At 46.3% G+C, this 20,116-nt stretch overlaps 2 protein-coding genes across 2 annotated transcripts in view; one reads left to right on the forward strand and one right to left on the reverse strand.

The window, feature by feature from the left end:
- LOC137425091 (uncharacterized) overlaps nucleotides 1–20,116 on the forward strand; it is an 891,893-nt gene that overhangs the window by 462,133 nt on the left and 409,644 nt on the right. The gene's annotated exons all lie outside the window — the stretch shown is intronic.
- LOC137411902 (uncharacterized) overlaps nucleotides 1–20,116 on the reverse strand; it is an 89,428-nt gene that overhangs the window by 5,431 nt on the left and 63,881 nt on the right. Inside the window, exons 2-3 of the mRNA XM_068097183.2 lie at nucleotides 9,317–9,411; nucleotides 281–479 (exon numbers count right to left, since the gene is read on the reverse strand). Of these exons, the coding sequence (XP_067953284.1) occupies nucleotides 281–479; nucleotides 9,317–9,382 (265 nt within the window). The 5' untranslated portion in view covers nucleotides 9,383–9,411. The remainder of the gene's footprint in view (nucleotides 1–280; nucleotides 480–9,316; nucleotides 9,412–20,116) is intronic.

The raw sequence follows: 20,116 nt of genomic DNA on the forward strand, positions 1-20,116 counted from the left end.
GGGTCAAAATGCGAGCACAAGCTAGACAGCTGAGAGGCAAGTGTGCATACCTCTAGGCCATCCTGCCAGCCTTATAGATAATCACATATATCAAATAGCTATTGTGAGAATTCAAGGGGTTAACAAGTTAATTGACCCAAAACACAAACAGTCTTCAAAAAAAATGATATTGAGGAGAGTCCAATGCCATGAACAGAGAAATAATAAAGGGTCCAAAAAGAAACATTACATGAGGTTATATGTGTTCAACAATCTCAACAGAGCATTACTCCATTAATACCTGCTCTAGACTCAGATCCTGGTCCCAGTAGTGTTCTGTGTCTGCTCTCAAAGGTTTGTGGAGCCTCTGTGGAAAGTTTATGAGTCCCTCGACCACTTCTCCGGGGCTCAGAGAACCATCGGTCTGCTGGCAATCCCAGAGTTCCAAAAGACAACAGGAGCAGCAGTAGCAGGGTAAACAAAGAGGCCACGGTGTGCAGCTGCTCAGTAGGCGGGCATGATGAGAAAAGACATCAAAATGAGATCAAGATAAAGAAAGACTCAGCTCTATGAGATTGTGGAAAACTTGCACAAAATGATTTGTTTCATTATCATACATCTTGCATGTAGTGATGAAGTGACACCATAGCAGATGCACAAAGCATTCTGGGCACTTCCAAGTTTACGGTGAACAGTGTGGCACTTGCGATATGACAGTGTTTTGCAACAAAGTTTCTGGGAAACAAAAAAGTCAAACCAATGGAAGTTTGCAGCTGTACAGTTTGATGAGATGTGTCTCATGCAGAAGTGTGTTTGAGTGCTACAAAAGTGATAAAAGTGGATGTAATCAGTGTGCTACAAGAAATGCAGCATATATTGACCATCTGGTTTACATATATTTATATATATACATATATAAATAAGTGGGGTATGCTTACACATTGTGTAAGCAATAATAAACAGTGCTTGGTATGTATGTACATAATAAATAGAAGCTTTGTGATTAATTTGTGATTAATTATATTATGATTACATTGATTATATGATGATATTGAAGGAGCTCGGGCTCCCACGTCGATCGGAAGAATGGACGTGACAAAAAGCTGGAATTCGTCCGAGTTGCTTTATTCAAACAAAACACTCAGGTACTCTCCCAAAAGCCCGTTTATCGGGCAGCAATATATATACACACATTATCCCGGAGCGTTTGCCCAGGAAAGGCGAGAGGGGGCGTGGCCGGGCGTCCCGACCGAGGCCTGGCAAGTTGAGCGCGGGCCTGCCCGGGCGTCCTGGACGAGCCCGGCATGGTGATCGCTCCGCGTCCTTGATAGGTGCAAGGCGATTGTGAAAACCCAGCGGCAGCCGCTACACACGTCCCCCCAGAATCGACTTGCACCGGCAGGGTCAATTTGAGGGGGGTCCTGATGACCCGGCCGAAGCGACCCCTGGTGGGTCATGGGGGGGGTCCGGTGTGGTGGTGGGCGGTCGAGTGGGGGGCACCGTGGACGGGGGGCGGCCTCGCCGCGGCAGAAGGGCCACCCGTGGTGGTTGGTCGACGTCCACGTGCGCTGGCTTGAGGCGTTCCACCGCAATCCGGTCCGACCTGCCGCCGATGTCGATGACGAACGACTTGTCGTCCCGTCGCAGGACCCGGAAGGGCCCGTCGTACGGCGGCCGGAATGGCCCCCGATGTGCGTCGTGACGCACAAAAACATACTCCGCTGTGCGAAGTGCTGGGGGGACGTAGGACTGGGGGTCACCGTGGGGGGATGTTGGCACGGGGGCAAACCGTCGGGCGGCCTCCTGGAGGTCCGAGCGCTGGTGAGCTGCGGACCAGGGACTGGTAGCGTCGGGCACGAATTCGCCCGGGACGCGTAGCGCCTGGCCGTAGACAAGCTCGGCGGTGGATGCCTGGAGGTCCTCCTTGGGGGCCGTGCGGAGGCCCAAAAGGACCCACGGCAGCCGGTCGGCCCAACCGCCGTCTTGAAGGCCGGCCATGAGCGCGGCCTTCATGGAGCGGTGGAATCGCTCGCACAACCCGTTTGCTTGGGGGTGGTAGGCCGTAGTACGGTGGAGCTTGACCCCAGGTTGCGGGCGACCGCGCCCCACAGCTCGGAGGTGAACTGTGGTCTGCGGTCTGACGAGATGTCCGCCGGTGCGCCGAAGCGGGCGACCCAGGTGGCGATGAAAGCCTGCGCAACATCGGCGGTGGTGGTGGAGACGAGGGGAACGGCCTCCGGCCACCTGGTGGTCCTGTCCACCATGGTGAGCAGGTGTGTGAACCCCCGTGACGGGGGGAGGGGGCCCACCAGATCCACGTTGACGTGGTCGAAACGTCGTTCGGGCACAGTGAAACGTGCCAGCGGGGCCTGGGTGTGTCATTGGACCTTGGCCCGTTGGCAGGCTGTGCAGGTGCTGGTCCAATCGCGGACGTCCCGACGAAGGCCGTGCCAGACGAATCGCGCCGACACCAGCTTCTGGGAAGCTTTCCGGCCCGGGTGGGGAAGGCCGTGGAGGGAGGCGAAGATGCGGCGTTGCCAGGTGACGCGCACGATGGGGCGAGGCTGGCCTTGGGAGACGTCGCAGAGCAGGACAGTGTCCGCGAAGGGGATGTCGGCCAGGCGGAGGCCCGTGTCCGCCGCCCGGAGGGCTTGCACCGTGGTGTCGGTGGTTTGGTCCGCCGCCATAAGCGCGAAGTCCACGCCCAGGTGGACCGCGTTCGCGCTGGCCCGGGAAAGACAGTCGGCCACGGCGTTGTTTTTGCTGGCGACGTGCCGGATGTCCGTGGTAAACTCCGACACGGCGGAGAGGTGGCGCTGTTGGCGGGCCGACCACGGCTCCATGACCTTGGCCATTGCGTAAACCAACGGCTTGTGGTCGACGAACGCCGTGAAAGGTCGGCCCTCTCTAGGAGGTGGCGGAAATGGCGGACGGCCAGGTGTAGACCGAGGAGCTCACGGTCAAACGTGCTGTATTTGAGCTCGTTCGGCCGGAGCTGCCGGCTGAAAAAAGCGAGTGGCTGCCAAACCCCGTTCACCCATTGCTCATGTACGGCGCCCACCGCGTAGTCGGAGGCATCCATGGTGAGGGCGATGGGCGATGAGGCGATGTCGTGCTTGGCCGGCTTGCCCCGGAGGGCTTCGTAGAGGGGTCGCATGAGTTGAGCAGCGCGGGGCACGAAGCGGTGATAAAAATTCACCATTCCCAGGAATTCCTGCAGGGCCTTTATGGTGCGGGGACGCGGGAACGTGGTGATGGCCTCGACCTTGGTTGGCAGCGGCACCGCCCCGTTCTTGGTGATGTGGTGGCCCAAAAAATCAATGGCCGTCGTGCCGAAGTGGCATTTGGCCGGGTTGACGATGAGGCCGTGCTCGCTGAGGCGCCCGAACAGTGTTCGGAGGTGGAGGAGGTGCTCGGCCCGGGACGTGCTGGCGACGAGGATGTCGTCCAGGTAAACGAAAAGGAACGGCAGGTCACGCAGCACGCCGTCCATCAAGCGCTGGAATGCCTGAGCCGCGTTCTTGAGACCAAACGGCATCCGTAAGAATTCGAATAAGCCGAACGGCGTGATGACTGCCGTTTTAGGGATGTCGGCCGCCCTGACAGGTACCTGGTGATATCCCCGTATGAGATCAATTTTCGAAAAAATGACCCGTCCCGCCAGACGGGCGGAGAAGTCTTGGATGTGCGGGATCGGATACCTGTCGGGGGTGGTAGCATCGTTAAGGCGGCGGTAGTCGCCACATGGGCGCCAGCCGCCCCCTGGCTTTGGGACGATGTGTAGTGGCGAAGCCCACGCGCTATCGGAGCGCCGCACGATGCCGAGGTGTTCTAAAGCATCGAACTCGGCTTTGGCCACGGCGAGCTTGGCTGGGTCGAGGCGGCGGGCTCTGGCATAGACCGGCGGGCCCGTGGTTGGTATGTGGTGCTCGATCCCATGCCGTACTGCGACGGCCGAAAACGTCGGCCGCGTGAGGGCCGGGAACTCCGTGAGCAGGCGAGCAAACTCGTTCGCCGCCGGGAGGGCGCATGCCAGCTCGGTCGGCGCGGAGCTGCTCAATGTGCATCTCAGGGAGCTGAAGGTTTCGGCGTTGATTAAACGACGCCGATGGACGTCCACCAGCAGTCCGTGTGCGCAGAGGAAGTCGGCGCCTAGCAGAGCCATGGGCACGTTTGCGGTTACAAACGTCCAAGCAAAGCATTGGCCGCCGAAGCAGAGGGTGACGTTGCGCAGGCCGAAGGTGCGGATGGCCGATCCGTTGGCCGCAACCAAGGAGGGGCCGCAAACCGCGGACTGCCTGTCCTGGTCAGAGGCGGGTATGACGCTCAGTTGGGCGCCGGTGTCGCACAGGAAGCGCCGTCCGGACGCTTTATCCGTGATGAACAGTAAGTTGCCCGTGTGGCCGGCGCTCATGGCTGGTAATGAACGCCGGCCTGGCCGTTTCCCAGCCTGCCGAAGGTGCACGGGGGTTGGCATGTCCGCGCCTTCTGTCCGAACCTGGCATGATAGTAACACCACGCTTGGTCAGGTGGAGGCCCCGGTCGTCGTGCTGGAGGTGGTCGGCTCGGTGTAGCGGCCGCCAATTGCGTCGGCAGTTCGGTCGTCGACCCTGCCGGGTGCTCGGGCGCCATGGGTGTTGCGTCGGATGGCGGTGGGCCCCAGGTCGCTGCTGCGATGCGCTGGCCTGCGGCGGAGATCTTGTCAGCTTCCCTGGCAAGGGCACGGGGATCCGTGATCGTCGTGCTTGCCAGGGCGAGGCGTACCGGGCTAGGCAGCTGACGGAGGAACAGCTCCCGGAACAGGAATGCCGGAGAGTGCTCGCCGAGCAGCGAAAGCATGTAGTCCATTCGCTCGGAAGGGCGCGTGTCGCCGAGCTCGGGCAGGTCGAGCAGGCGCCGTGCGCGTTCCGCCGATGGGAGGGCGAAAGCGTCGAGGAGGAGCTTTTTAATCGCGCCGTATTTGTCAGCGGCTGGCGGGCTCTCGAGGAGGCTCAGGGTGCGGGCCACGGTGGCTGAACCGAGCGCTGCTACCACATGGTGGAAGCGGGTGTCGTTGGCCGTGATGCCTCGCAGGGCGAACAGGGAGTCCGCCTGTGCGAACCAAACCGCCGCGTGAGCCTCCCAGAAGGTAGGCAGTTTAAGGGCCACTGCCGTGTCCATGTCGGTAGGTCACCAATGAAGGAGCTCGGGCTCCCACGTCGATCGGAAGAATGGACGCGACAAAAAGCTGGAATTCGTCCTAGTTGCTTTATTCAAACAAAACACTCAGGTACTCTCCCAAAAGCCCGTTTATCGGGCAGCAATATATATACACACATTATCCCGGAGCGTTTGCCCAGGAAAGGCGAGAGGGGGCGTGGCCGAGCGTCCTGGCTGCGGCCTGGCAAGTTGAGGGCGAGCCTGCCCGGGCATGCCCGGGCATGCCCGGGTGTCCTGACCGAGGCCTGGCAAGTTGAGCGCGGGCCTGCCTGGGCGTCCTGGACGAGCCCGGCATGGTGATCGCTCCGCGTCCTTGATAGGTGCAAGGCGATTGTGAAAACCCAGCGGTAGCCGCTACAATATTATGATTGTATTGATATTCGTGATTGTGATTAATTTTGTGATTTTGTGATTATTATGCTGCTTCTGCTGTCTCAACAATGGATGGAGGTCCTCAATGCCAAACAGGAAATCACAGCCGTCTCCCTTGACATATATCGTGCCTTCGATACGGTCTGGCACCCCACTCTGCTCTCCAAACTCTCCTCGTATGGTATCCATGGAAATCTCCACTCATGGCTTGCGGACTTCCTCTCTGGTTGCAGTCAATGTGTGGCCCTGAATGGATTTCTCTCATCTCCCCTTCCTGTTCAGGCTGGAGTTCCCCAAGGCAGTGTTCTGGGCCCTGTGCTTTTTCTGGTCTTCATTAATGACCTCTCCGACTCTCTGAAAAATACTCTCTATCTCTTTGCTGATGACTCCACTTTCTGCCGCTCCATATCCCAACCCTCAGATCGGCAGGCAGCAGCCTCTTTACTCTCTGCAGACCTGGACAATATCACAAACTGGTCAAACAAGTGGAACATCCTGACAAATCTCACACTCTCACTTTGTCTCTCCGAATTAACCGTCTGGACAACCCTCCCATCTACTTTCTGAAGAATCCTCTTGAAGTTTCATCACTCAAACTTTTGGGTCTCACTATCTGCCTTGATCTTTCCTGGGAAAACCACATTTCCAAGCTGGCCTCCAAAGCCAGTCACTGACTGGGCATCCTCCATCATGCGAAGTTCTTTCTGGGCACTTCTGAGCTCCTCACCACATACAAGGCTTTCATCCGCAGCTCAATGGGATATTGCTCTCCCCTCTGGGCCGGTGCTCCTACCTCACACCTAGCTCGGCTTCACGCTGTTGAAACCAAAGCTTTCAGAATCATTGGAATCTCCCGCAATGAAGCTGTTTCTGAGGGCCTTTCTCTCTCTCACCGCAGGCAGGTTGGTGGTCTTTCTGTCTTCTACCGAATCCTCTCCGGTCTTGCGCTCCCTGCTCTGTCTGTGCTCTGTCCCCCAAATATTCTTGCAGGACACACAAGATCTGCCAGCAACCCTCTTCTGGTGAAACTGCCAAAATCAAGACTCTCTGCTCACCTTGACTCTTTCATTCCTCTTTTCTCCCGCCTCTGGAACAAACTCCCAAACTCTCTTCAATCCCACTCCTCCCTCCAGGTCTTTAAAACAGCTGTTCACCACCATCTCTTATCTTCCCCCATCCAAAACCTTGATCTTTTCTATCCCCGTTAAAACACCCAAAATCTGCCTATTTAAATCCCCAACTTCTTTCCTGAAATTCCGAGAAGTGTTCATTTGCTTTATACCGTGTATCCCTCCCTCCTCCCCCAGCCCTCCACCTTCCACAGATCATCCGACGTCCCTGTTCTCTTCTGTTGTTGTGCGTGCATACTTCCCTCTCTCCGCCTCTTGTCTCCCGCTCCCTTCATTGCATGTTTTATGTGTCTGTGCATCTTTCCATGTTCAATGTTTTAGCTCTTACACGAGCCTCGATTCTGTATTGAAAAAAAAAAAAAAATAGGCAAGCATCATCGACCTGCTGCTGGATATAAATTTAAGTTTTTTACTTGGAAGAATCGAAAAAAACAAAGATTTTCCAAGTATATTGGTTGGTCTTGTAAGTTATTCTGTCTGTCTGTTTGTATATCAATCACCTACAGGTCACAACTTTAAACCGATCTTTACGAAACCCCACCAAGTGATAGAGTTGGTCATAGGGAAGAAGCCTATTGATTTTGAGGTCAAAGGTCATCTTGAGGTCGAAATTCTTATTGTCGTTTTTCATCAGATTGACTTGAAAGTTGAACAGCATTTTCGTATTGTGTCACTAAATTGGGAAACCAACAATATTTGAGGTCAAAAGGTCAAAGGTCAACTCAAGGTCAAACTTCTAATATCAATTTTCATCTGCAAAATTGTCAATTTACATCCAGTTTGACTTGAAACTGAAACAGCAATTGCATAGTGCCTCAATGAATTGGGAAACCAACTATTTTAAAAGTCAAACGGTCAAAGGTCAACTCAAGGTCAAACTTATAAAATCATCAATTTGCATTTGAAAAATCGTCAATTTTCATCCGATTAACCTGAAAATTAAAGAGCAATTGCATTGTACATCATGGAATTGGAAAACCAATATTCTGGGGTCAAAATATCAAAGGGCAACTCAGGGTAAAACTTCTAAAATCATCAATTTTCATCTGAAAAATCATCGATTTCCATCCAATTGAAGCGAGCTTTGATTAAGATCGTCAATTTAAATCTTCATGAAATTGATCCGAAGGACTTTAAAGATCCGAAGGTGTGCTTCATGAAGAGTAGGCGAGCTATCGCTGACACCCTAAACAAATTTCAAATTCCTGCTCTACCTACATGGCACAACTACGCAATGGTGCACGCCAGCAGCCATGTGCTGCGCACAGAATGAAATGACATTAGTCATAATCTCCGACTGTTTCAGAGCAATTGTGAATTATTGCGTAATAACAACAGCCAAAAATCAATCACAGTCAATCCAAATGGACAGGGTTTTTGTTTAATTTACTATTCTGGCCGATACGCCAATGCTGAATGAATCGAGAACTACAACGGCACTCAGTAGAGACCATACCTCCGCCAGGTGAACAGTCTACGTTTTGTATCCCAGAGGAGACCAGAAAATCACAATACTGAATCACATTTAATCAAAATCATCCTTCCACACATTTTTGAGATATCCTGCTATAAATCGTTTTTGGCCCTATCTCCCAATGGTGAACTTTGGCCCTATCTCCCAATGATCACTTCAAAAATTATACTAGCCGGATCCGGATCCAGATTTTCACCAAGATTGAATCGATTCTTCCTTGTCACACACACAACCGGTCCAACAAGTTTCGTCCAAATCCGTCCATAACTTTTTGAGATATCCTGCTATATGTTGGTTTTAGCCCGATCACTGAATGGTGAAGAATCACTTAAAAATTAAATAATTCTCAAATCCGAATCCATATTCAGATCTTCACCAAATTTCAATCGAATCGTTCTTGTCAGACACCCAACATGTCCGCCATGTTTCGTTCAAATCCGTCCAGAACTTTTTGAGATATTTTGTTCACAAACACACAGACTGACAGACAGGGGTGAAAACATAACCTCCATCCACCTTTGGTGGCGGAGGTAATGATTCGATCATCATTGTGATACTTGCTGTCAGTAATTGTATGTAAAACTTTCTACTTTATGCTGGTTTTCCCCATTATGGGACTTTCAAAATGACATAAGTCGTAATCCGCCCCAAAATGTTCGGCATGCATGTGCAGGAACCCCAATAAATAGTGGTGTTCAGGGCACCCCAAAGTACATATCGTGTTAGCGAGATAAGTATTGTTACCTGAAATGGCTCACAAAGCTTCTAAAATATCTTAAAATATTTAGAAGAATGCCTGTGAGAAAGGGATGTGCCACTGCACAACGAAAGAGTTGGAGAGCTATCTCAGGTCACTAAAAATCCAGCTACCAATACTGCAAACTGCAGACGATGTGGGCCAGTGCAAGGCCTGAGTGGATAGGTGTGTGCTACCAAAACACCTGATGGATCGCCACCAGTAAATGGAATTTGAACCTTGTGGGAGTGCCTCCTGTGAACATGGCAGGCTTGGTGATTAATTGAATGCACTTCTGCAATTGGAAAGACAACCGAGTAACAGTAAACAACTCTTCGCGAAAGGACATCTTTGTACCGTAAAATGCACATTGTTCTTATTGGGGTCCAGGCATGAATAGAGGTGAAGAATAGGTGGTGTCCTTACCAGCCGAGGAGCAAACGCGATGCAGGTGGAGTGACCTGTATTCCGTGCGCCATTGCAGGCTGGCATTTTACTCAGACCCTCGACCAGAGGCACACCTGTAGGAGCAAAATGGACAGTTTGTCCTCACATTAACAGAGATCATGCATCGTCTGATAAAATTGATATTTTCACTTTCACATTTTTTACACTTGCATGGTTTCATTACGTTTACTTTTCTTTCATGACCATGTCTTTCTCATTGTGTATGCATTGAAATCTTCACTTTTCTCTCTTATGCCACATATATGTGCATACAGATTTGACACAATAAGCATGTACGGATCCACCCTTGGGGCTTGTGGGGTGTTAGGACCCCAACTCTTTGTCACATTATCACCTCCACACTCACTTTCTGTTAAGAAATCAAGAATCCATGCCGATAATTACTCCATTAATGTGTATCACCTCAGGCTAAAAGATAAAATAACATAAACTAGAACGGCACTCAGTAGAGAGCATACCTCCGCCAGGTGAACAGTTTACGTTTTGTATCCCAGAGTAGACCAGAAAAATCACAATACAGAATCACATTTAATCAAAATCATCCGTCCACAACGTTTTGAGATATCCTGCTTTGTATCGTTTTTGGCCCGATCTCCCCATGGTGAAGAATCACTTAACAAACTCTGCTAGCCGGATCCGGATCTTAAATTCAAAATTCAATCGATTCTTCCTCGTCGCACACACAACCTGTCCACCAAGTTTCGTCCAAATCCGTCCATAACATTTTGAGATATCCTGCTATATGTTGGTTTAGCCCGATCATTCAATGGTGAGGAATCACTTTAAAAATTAAATAATTCTCATATTCTAATCCATATTCAGATCTTCACCAAAATCGAATCGATTCTTCCTTGTCACACACCCAACCTCTCCACCAAGTTTCGTTCAAATCCGTCCATAACTTTTTGAGATATCCTGCTATATGTTGGTTTAGCCGGATCACTCAATGGTGAGGAATCACTTAAAAAATTAAATAATTGTCATATTCTAATCCATGTTCAGATCTTCACGAAAATTGAATCGATTCCTCCTTGTCATACACACAACCTCTCCACCAAGTTTTGTCCAAATCCGTCCATAGCCTTTTGAGATATCCTGCTATATGTTGGTTTAACCCGATCACTCAATGGTGAGGAATCACTTTAAAAATTAAATAATTCTTATATTCTAATCCATGTTCAGATCTTCACCAAAATCGAATCGATTCTTCCTTGTCACACACACAACCTCTCCACCAAGTTTTGTCCAAATCCGTCTATAACGTTTTGAGATATCCTGCTAGAAATAGTTTTTGGCCCTATCACTCAATGGTGAAGAATTACTGAAAAAATTAAATAATTCTCATATCCGAATCCATATTCAGATCTTCACCAAAATCGAACAGAATCGTCCTTGTCAGAAACCCAACCGGTCCACCATGTTTCGCCCAAATCCTTCCATAACTTTTTGAGATATCGCGCTATATATCGTTTTTGGCCCGATCTCCCAATGGTGAAGAATAACTTCAAAATTTTAGTAGCCGGATCCGAATCCGGATCTTCACCAAAATATAATCATTTCTTCCTTGTCACATACCCAACCTCTCCACCACGTTTCGTCCAAATCCGTCTATAACGTTTTGAGATATCCTGCTAGAAATAGTTTTTGGCCCTATCACTCAATGGTGAAGAATTACTGAAAAAATTAAATAATTCTCATATCCGAATCCATATTCAGATCTTCACCAAAATCGAACAGAATCGTCCTTGTCAGAAACCCAACCGGTCCACCATGTTTCGCCCAAATCCGTCCAAAACCTTTTGAGATATCGCGCTATATATCGTTTTTGGCCCGATCTCCCAATGGTGAAGAATGACTTCAAAATTCTAGTAGCCGGATCCGAATCCGGATCTTCACCAAAATATAATCATTTCTTCATTGTCACATACCCAACCTGTCTACCAAATTTTGTCTGAATCTTTGCACAATGTTTTGAGATATTTTGTTCACAAACCCACAGACAGGGTGAAAACATAACCTCCATCCACCTTCGGTGGCGCAGGTAATCATACTGAAAAGGGGAGGAGCCAAAACACTTCCTTGCTTTATACCATTTGTGTCTGAAAAGGCATTCAACCTTTTTCCATTTTCTTGGACACGGGTAAAGCATGCCATCGTGGAATGTTGATAAACTTTGCAGAAGAGCCAAATTTAGACATTATTTTCCAAAGGCCTTCAAGGAATCGAAAGCTTTTGTTAGATCAACAAAAACTGTGTAAAGATCAGTTTTGTTCTTCTTTTTTTCCGAGAGCTGTTGAGCGGCAAAAATCATGTTGATTGTATTGCTTTTCTTTCCAAATAAGCCACATTGGCTCCATGGAAGTAAACCATTCTCCATGTGTTGTTTAAGGTGGTTTAGCAAACTTCTCACATTAAAAAAAATTCTCACAAGAAAGATTCCTGCAAGAGTTAATATAGAGATACCTTGATGATTGTCGCAAACTTGACAGTTTCGTTTACTTTTATAAAAAATTTATAATTCATGTGTCCATGTACTCTTCAGGTACATGAAGTACCTGAAGTACCAACCACTCTTGTCCCAACATACTGGAGATTTAAATAGTTCTGATAGCTTTTCCACCAGGAGAGGTTTTCCTGCTTTGTAAATTTCTGTTAGAATTGCATCCATTCTTGGAGATTTACCATTCGATAGAAATTATGTTGTTTTCTGAGTTTCTGAATAACAAGGTCGTACAGATAGGGTCACATTGACTGGAACTTGAGTAATCAATTTATTTCTTCGTCAATGATCGATGATGGGCGATTTAAAACATTTTTGAAGTCGTCGGTTCATCTCTCCAGGATATTTTCTTTAACTGTAACTAATGTTACCTAAAAAGGTGAAACTCGAGAGGATTTTGGCCCATATATTGTTTTGAGCACATCATAGAACCTCTTCTTCTTTTTTATTCCACAAAGGATTGGATTTCATTTGCTTTCAACTCAATATCTACAGTCACGTGAAAAAGTAAGTACACCCCATGTAAAGTTTTGACTTTTTCAACATATTTCAACATACAGCTATTTGATCTTCATTTCAACAATATTGATAGATAAAGGTGATATAATATAACAAATATCATGAAACGTTTACATTTTGTAGTCCATTGTATAATTTAAATAAACATAAATGCAAATTTCGTATGTGGAAAAAGTAAGTACACCCCTACATTTATCACTACTTCAAATACCTAAAATTAGAATCAGGTGCACCAGCTCAGCTGCAAATGATTAGAACATCGTCAGAGAGGATCTTGGAGGAACCTGTCTTATTTATACCTCAGACATTTAGTTTGGTTTGCTCTTTGTTGTTGAAGTGTGCGGCGTCACCATGCCTAGATCGAAAGAGCACTCTGAGGCCTTCAGAAAGAAGGTTATCGATGCCGACGAGTCTGGGAAGGGATTTAAAAAGATCTCCAAACAATTTGAAATCAATCATTCGACTGTCCGGAAGATCATCTACAAGTGGAGAAGATTCCCAACAACTGCCAACTTGTTCAGGCCAGGCCGCCCCAGCAAGTTCAGCCCGAGAGCAGACCGCAAGATGCTGAAAGAAGTCTCTAAGAACCCCAGAATGTCATCACGGGACCTACAGGTAGCTCTTACCACTATTGATGTCAAAGTGCACGAGTCTACCATTAGAAAGAGGCTGCACAAATTTGATCTACATGGGAGGTGTGCCAGGAGGAAACCTTTGCTGTCCAGAAAGAACATCAGGGCAAGACTAAAGTTTGCCAATGAACACCGAGGCAAAGACCATCACTTCTGGAACAATATGCTCTGGACAGATGAGTCAAAGGTAGAGCTATTTGGCCACAGTACCAGAAGACATGTTTGGCGAAAACAAAAGACAGCATTTGACCACAAGAACCTGATACCAACTGTAAAGCATGGTGGTGGAAATATTATGGTTTGGGGCAGCTTTGCTGCATCAGGGCCTGGGCAGCTCACCATCATAGAATCCACTATGAATTCTTCATTGTACCAGAGGGTGCTTGAGGATAATGTGAGGCCATCTGTCGGAGTGTTGAAGCTCAACCGAAGGTGGACCTTGCAACATGACAATGACCCTAAACATACCAGTAAATCCACCAAGGAATGGCTGAAAAGAAAGAAATGGAGGGTTCTGGAATGGCCAAGTCAAAGCCTGGATCTAAATCCCATCGAGATGTTGTGGGGGGGGGGGGGGCGGGGGGATTTGAAACGAGCTGTGCATGCAATTGTGCATGCTGTGCAACAATTTTTTGTTGAATAAATTATTGCAAAGTCAATTTATATCTATATATAGATATATATATATATATATATATTTATTTATTTATTTCTGATTTGTTTCTGCTCGGCTCGCTGTGCTCGCCTCATCACGCATCGTTACTGAGGAACGGGCTGATTTTAGCTGTGGATAATGACTGTACTTGAGTTGCTGTGTTGTCATGATTTACACCAATCATAATACCAACAATTATTTTGCACAAATGTATTTGTAGTGTTTGTGATATTACAATTTTTATAAGCAATTTAGGTTGAAAAAAAAAAACAATTCAAAAAAGAACCCCTCAGCACATATATACAGGAGGGGTATGTGCAGACTTAAAGTTTGGAACGATTACACCTCACCACCATGTAATTCAAAACACCTCACCCCACCTAATTTAAAACAACTCACCACCAAGTAATTTAAAACACCTCACCACCACGTAATTCAAAACATCTCACCACCACATGATTTAAAACACCTCACCCCACCTAATTTAAAACAACTCACCACCAAGTAATTTAAAACACCTCACCACCACGTAATTCAAAACACCTCACCACCAAGTAATTCAAAACATCTCACCACCACATGATTTAAAAACACCTCACCACCACATAATTCAAAATATCTCACCACCACGTGATTTAAAAACACCTCACAACCACATAATTCAAAATATCTCACCACCACGTGATTCAAAACCACCACCACGTTATTATAAACACTTCACCACCACGGAAACAAAAGTTTCAGGGAGTAGTTCAATGACAACACAGAAACTGCCCAGATATATAGATATATAGATATATAGATAGATGACTGCACCTGAGTTGCTGTGTTGTCATGGTTTACACCAATCATAATTCAAACAATTATTTTGCACAAATGTATTTGTAATGTACGTGATATTGCATTTTATTAACAATTGAAGTTGAAGACTTAAGTTGGAAAAAAAATAAACGATTGTTTTTTTTTGTATACTGAATCGAGGCTCGTGAATGAGCTAACATTTATTTCACAAACAAATCAGCCAGACAAACAAAATATATAAAAAGAGGGAGTGGAAGACAAGATGGGGAGAGAAGGGGAAGCACACAAACATAACATTTGAGAGCAGGGAGATGTGTGGGTGGGATGGGGCTTGGGGGGAGGAGGCATGGGAAGGGGGGGGGGGGGGGAAGGGAGGAGTATAAAACACAAGGACTTCCCGGACAGAAGTTGGTATTTCAAAACAAGTGGATTTGGGGTGAAATTAGCGGGGGTAGAAAAGATCAAGGTTTTGGATGGGGGAAGATAAGAGATGGTGGTGAACAGCTGTTTTAAAGACCTGGAGGGTGGAGTGGGATTGAAGAGAGTGAGGGAGTTTGTTCCAGAGGTGGGAGAAAAGAGGAATTAAGGAGTGAAGGTGAGCAGAGAGTCTTGATTTTGCAGTTTAACCATAAGAGGGTTGCAGGCAGATCTTGTGCGACCTGTAGGAATATTTGGGGGACAGAGCCCAGAGAGAGCTGGGGGGGCAAGGCCAGGGAGGATTCGGTAGAAGACGGAAAGACCACCAACCTGCCTACGGTGAGTGAGTGAAAGGCCCTTGGAGTTAGCTTCATCGCGGGAGATTCCAATGATTCTGAAAGCTTTGGTTTCAACAACGTGAAGACGAGCTAGGTGTGAGGCAGGAGCCCCAGCCCAGAGGTGAGAGCAGTATTCCATTGAGCTGCGGATAAAAAGCCACCAAGTAAGTAATTTCAAAACTTTGAATTTTTTTTCAAAATAAATACCCTTCGGACATATCCACGGGAGAGAAAGGTGCATACTAGAAGTTTGATACGATTTCACAAAAGTTTGAGGGAGTAGTTCAGTGACAAGACAACACAACACAGACACTGCACAGATATATATATAGCAGTGGGCTGTTGACGCGTAATCAATCGTTATCATGACGGAAGTGAACGTGAAGAAGTGAAGTTCCGTTGAACTTGTGGACGACTAAGAAGAAAACCTTTGTTGGTCGAAAGCTTGTCGAAAATTAAAGATCGATGTCCTGAAGCTACGTCCGCGTCTGATTTAATCTCCCGATTATTTATTTAATGCAAATGAGACGCCCTGCTCGTACTGTGGAGTTTCTACTATTTCTCACAGATATATATATAATATATATATATATATATATATATATATATATATATATATTTGTATATATACATATACACTATACAGGTATGTATATATATATATATATATATATATATATATATATTTGTATATATACATATACACTATACAGGTATGTATATATATATATATATATATATATATATATATATATATATATATATATATATATATATATATATATACACATACATACATACAGTGCGTATCAAAAAAAAAGGTAATTCGATTTCAAGGGGTTAATATGCAAAGGTTATTTAATTTGACAATTTACATGTGGTTTACTGATTAAGAGGAGATCCTCAGCTTTCCATTGATACCTTCCATGCATCATTGCTGTCACACATGACCGAGTACATGTTCATTGAAAATGACAAGTTCAAATCGAATTTTTACAAGTTTGGCTAATCGATGCAAGTCAGGATAATTGGTGCAAAATGAACATCAGATGTGAACTTTTCTCAGGAATGATTGGCCTTTATGCACCCACATCTTCAACATGTCCATCTCCACTTTCAACACAAAGCTCACAGTGGCGGAGCATGCCTTAAACTGCTCGTCTCACCATAGCTGGGTCATTGCGCAAAGCATCCACTTCATGTCGAATATGGCCCTGCAATTCGTCAAGATCAGGGGGAGGAGTTACGAACACCTTGTTCTTTAAATGTCCCCAAAGGAAATAATCACATGGTGTGAGGTCAGGTGATCTTGGCGGCCATTCCACTGCATGGTTGAGGGCGATGACTGGGTCTCCAAAGAGTTCCCTCCGTCGATCTCGGACAGCGATAAGACGATGTGCTGGGGTGCCGTCTTGGGCCCACCAGAGATATCTGAAGACACCACGAACCTGTCGCTCAAAATTCTCCTCCAGCTGCGGTAAAACTTCATCATTGATCATCTGCAGATACCTGTTACCATTGACATTCCTTTGAAAGAAAAATGGTGCGATCACCTGACCACGTCCACAAAGTCCCAACCAAACAGTCCACTTTTGTCGATTCATGTTGGTGTCAAAATTAAATTCCCTGGGGTTGTCCTGTCGGTGCATATTCAAGAACATTATGGGTATTGACCTTGCCATCACTGGCGAAAGCAGCTTCGTCACCGATAACGAGATACCGCAGGAAATTGACATCTGCTTCGCAACGTGCTATCAACCATCCGGCAAGCACCAGCCTCCTGGCAAAATCCCCTGGCGTAAGTTGATGCTGGATGTGAATCCGATATGGATGTTGGTGGAGGTCCAGTCTTGTGATTTGGTTGAATGTTGCCGAAGGCAATCCCATCCGATTTCGTCTTGCGCTGGTATCCCTAGGATGCTCCAAAACTTGCTGCCTTACTGCTGCAATGTTCATTTCCGATCGCCCAGTGCGCCTCCTACCAGAATTCCCCTTGTTGCGGTTTAGGCTAGTGCCATGCTCTTGGTATTTTCAAACATTCGCCCAGATGGTTTTGGCTGCTGGAGGCTCCCATTCTGGGAAACGTTCTAAAGGGGTCAATATATGGTTGAACCCCCCAAAAATTGATACAAAAGGTTTTTCAATGGATTCTGGTACCATTGGGCATGCTAAATAACATACTAAAAATCTAGTAACATCTGACTTCCGGAAAGGGTCATTTTCAAGATAGCATCCAAGATGGCCACCAGGAGCTTAAAATGACAATATCGCAATTATTATTCAACCTAGAAAGGTGGTTTTGGTGTCTAACCCTAGGTTTTAGGGCCCAAGGAATCCAATTGAATCAATAAAATTACCATCAGTTAATTATTTATTGACAAGTCCAAGATGACATCCCAAGGTGACATCCTGATCCACTAAAATGGCTCTGTCGAATAGTAGTCAACCTAGAGAGATATTTTCAGTGTGTATACCTAGGTTTAAGGCACCCAGGAAATCATCAAAATTACTTAAATAAGCACAAAGTAATCAAGTAATCCAGAAAGCCAGGTTTACCAGCCCATTAGGCATTTGTTGTCTTATACAGTTAGTCGCTATTCATCGTCATCTTCCGACTCACCAGCTAATGAACCAAGTGTGTGTTTCAGATTGGAGATAAGAGTGTAATATGTCTACACCACTGCCACCTGTGACTCCAGTCCACAGTATTCAGTGATCATTACAGACAAAGGTTTGTACAAAGCTTGAGAGGTTATGGCAAGGGACAGACTATTTTATATTGGGGGGGGGGGGGGGGGGTGGGGGGACTGAAAAATCTGACCAACAATTTATTTTCATCTCAAAAGGAATAAGTATATTATTTGGTACATGTATGCATAAACAAAATCAAGAATGAACGCTGCTCCAGACAGTCTCTTGAAAGTCATTCATTGTAACTGCTCCACTGCCTGCAAGACACTCCGCTGCTCTTGTAGACGATATGGACTACCATGTACTACTGCCTGTGGGCCGTGCCAACTTGAAGAATGTGACAATCCACATAACAAGTTTCTTCCAGAAGAGTCGGAGGATGACGATGAATAGCGACTAACTGTATAAGACAACAAATGCCTAATGGGCTGGTAAACCTGGCTTACTGGATTACCTGATTACTTTGTGCTTATTTAAGTAATTTTGATGATTTCCTGGGTGCCTTAAACCTAGGTATACACACTGAAAATATCTCTCTAGGTTGACTACTATTCGACAGAGCCATTTTAGTGGATCAGGATGTCACCTTGGGATGCCATCTTGGACTTGTCAATAAATAATGAACTGATGGTAATTTTAGTGATTCAATTGGATTCCTTGGGCCCTAAAACCTAGGGTTAGACACCAAAACCACCTTTCTAGGTTGAATAATAATTGAGATATGGCCATTTAAAGCTCCCGGCGGCCATCTTGGACGCCATCTTGAAAATGACCCCTTTCCGGAAGTCAGATGTTACTAGATTTTTAGTATGTTATTTAGCATGCCCAATGGTACCAGAATCCATTGAAAAACCTTTTGTATCAATTTTTTGGGGGTTAGGTGAGTTCTTTTTCGTATATTGACCCTACTATTCCCTGAACGCATCACGAGTTCGCTGCAAACTTCCAGTTTGGTGAAAGGTTGTAACCACGAAGGTCCGCTGTTCAGTCGTATGTTGAACCATCTTTTCAATGACTCAGACTGTCTCCAAACAAATACACTGTAGACCCATCTTAAATACCCATCTTAAACAAAGGATGACGCAACCGACGAATACCAGACCAGCTTAACAATTGTACATAATCAACTTGGCAGTCGACAAGTAATGCGTCCATTTAAAACTGTCTTGCACCGATTAGCCAAACTTGTAAAAATGCGATTTGAACTTGTCATTTTCAATGAACATGTACTCGGTCATGTGTGACAGCAATGATGCATGAAAGGCATCAATGGAACGCTGAGGATCTCCTCATAATTGGTAAACCACATGTACATTGTCAAACTAAATAACCTTTGCATATTAACCCCTTGAATTCGGATTACCTTTTTTTTGATACGCACTGTATATACATATATATATATTTACTTTCTGAACTCGGTATATCAAACTGGTTGAATTTCTTTTACGCTTCGGTGATTTCTTTGTTAAAAGAACCATGTCACTGATTGTCTGTCGCAGCAAGAACTCAATAACAGGATTATATCACAGGTGGCGTGACAAAATGTACGCACAGGTACATTTGACGATTGGCTTCACAATCGGGTATATAAGGGTTGTTGCGTTCTGTATTAGTGGAAAACAACTGCTGCACGTCTACTTAAGTTATTGCCGCTTCCCCTGGAGATGGTCCGTCAACTCGACAATGCTGTTTGTCATTTAGTGGTGGCTTTACGAAATTCCGGCATGAAACAGCATGATATTGCTTGGCAGTATGGCATCACTCAAGGTCAGGTGTCAAAGATCCTGAAACGAAATGCTCAGAGGGGTGTCTCTACTCCAATACCGAGGTCAGGACGTCCCTGCAGAACCACAAGGAGGGATGATCGCCAGCTGCACCGGTTAGTCCGCAATGGCCGTACCAAGTCAGCTAATCGGCTTAGGGCTGAGTGGCAGCAACTGACAAATGTGCCTGTATCCAGAAGGCTAGTAAACCAACGACTGGTTCAAGCAGGCTATCGTGCCAGGCGTCCCCTGAGAAAGCCAAGTCTGACCAGACAACACCGCCAGCGCCGATTGCAGTGGGCCAGAGAGCACCGTCAATGGCAGCCAGGACACTGGAATCACGTGATCTTTAGTGACAAGTCTAGATTTCTGGTCTATCCTCAATATGGCCGCATCCGAGTGCGCAGACAAATACATGAAGCCTACAACGAAGATTGTATAG

Source organism: Myxine glutinosa, chromosome 1, assembly GCF_964187855.1.
Source record: "Myxine glutinosa chromosome 1, kmMyxGlut1.1, whole genome shotgun sequence".
Classification (NCBI taxonomy): domain Eukaryota; kingdom Metazoa; phylum Chordata; class Myxini; order Myxiniformes; family Myxinidae; genus Myxine; species Myxine glutinosa.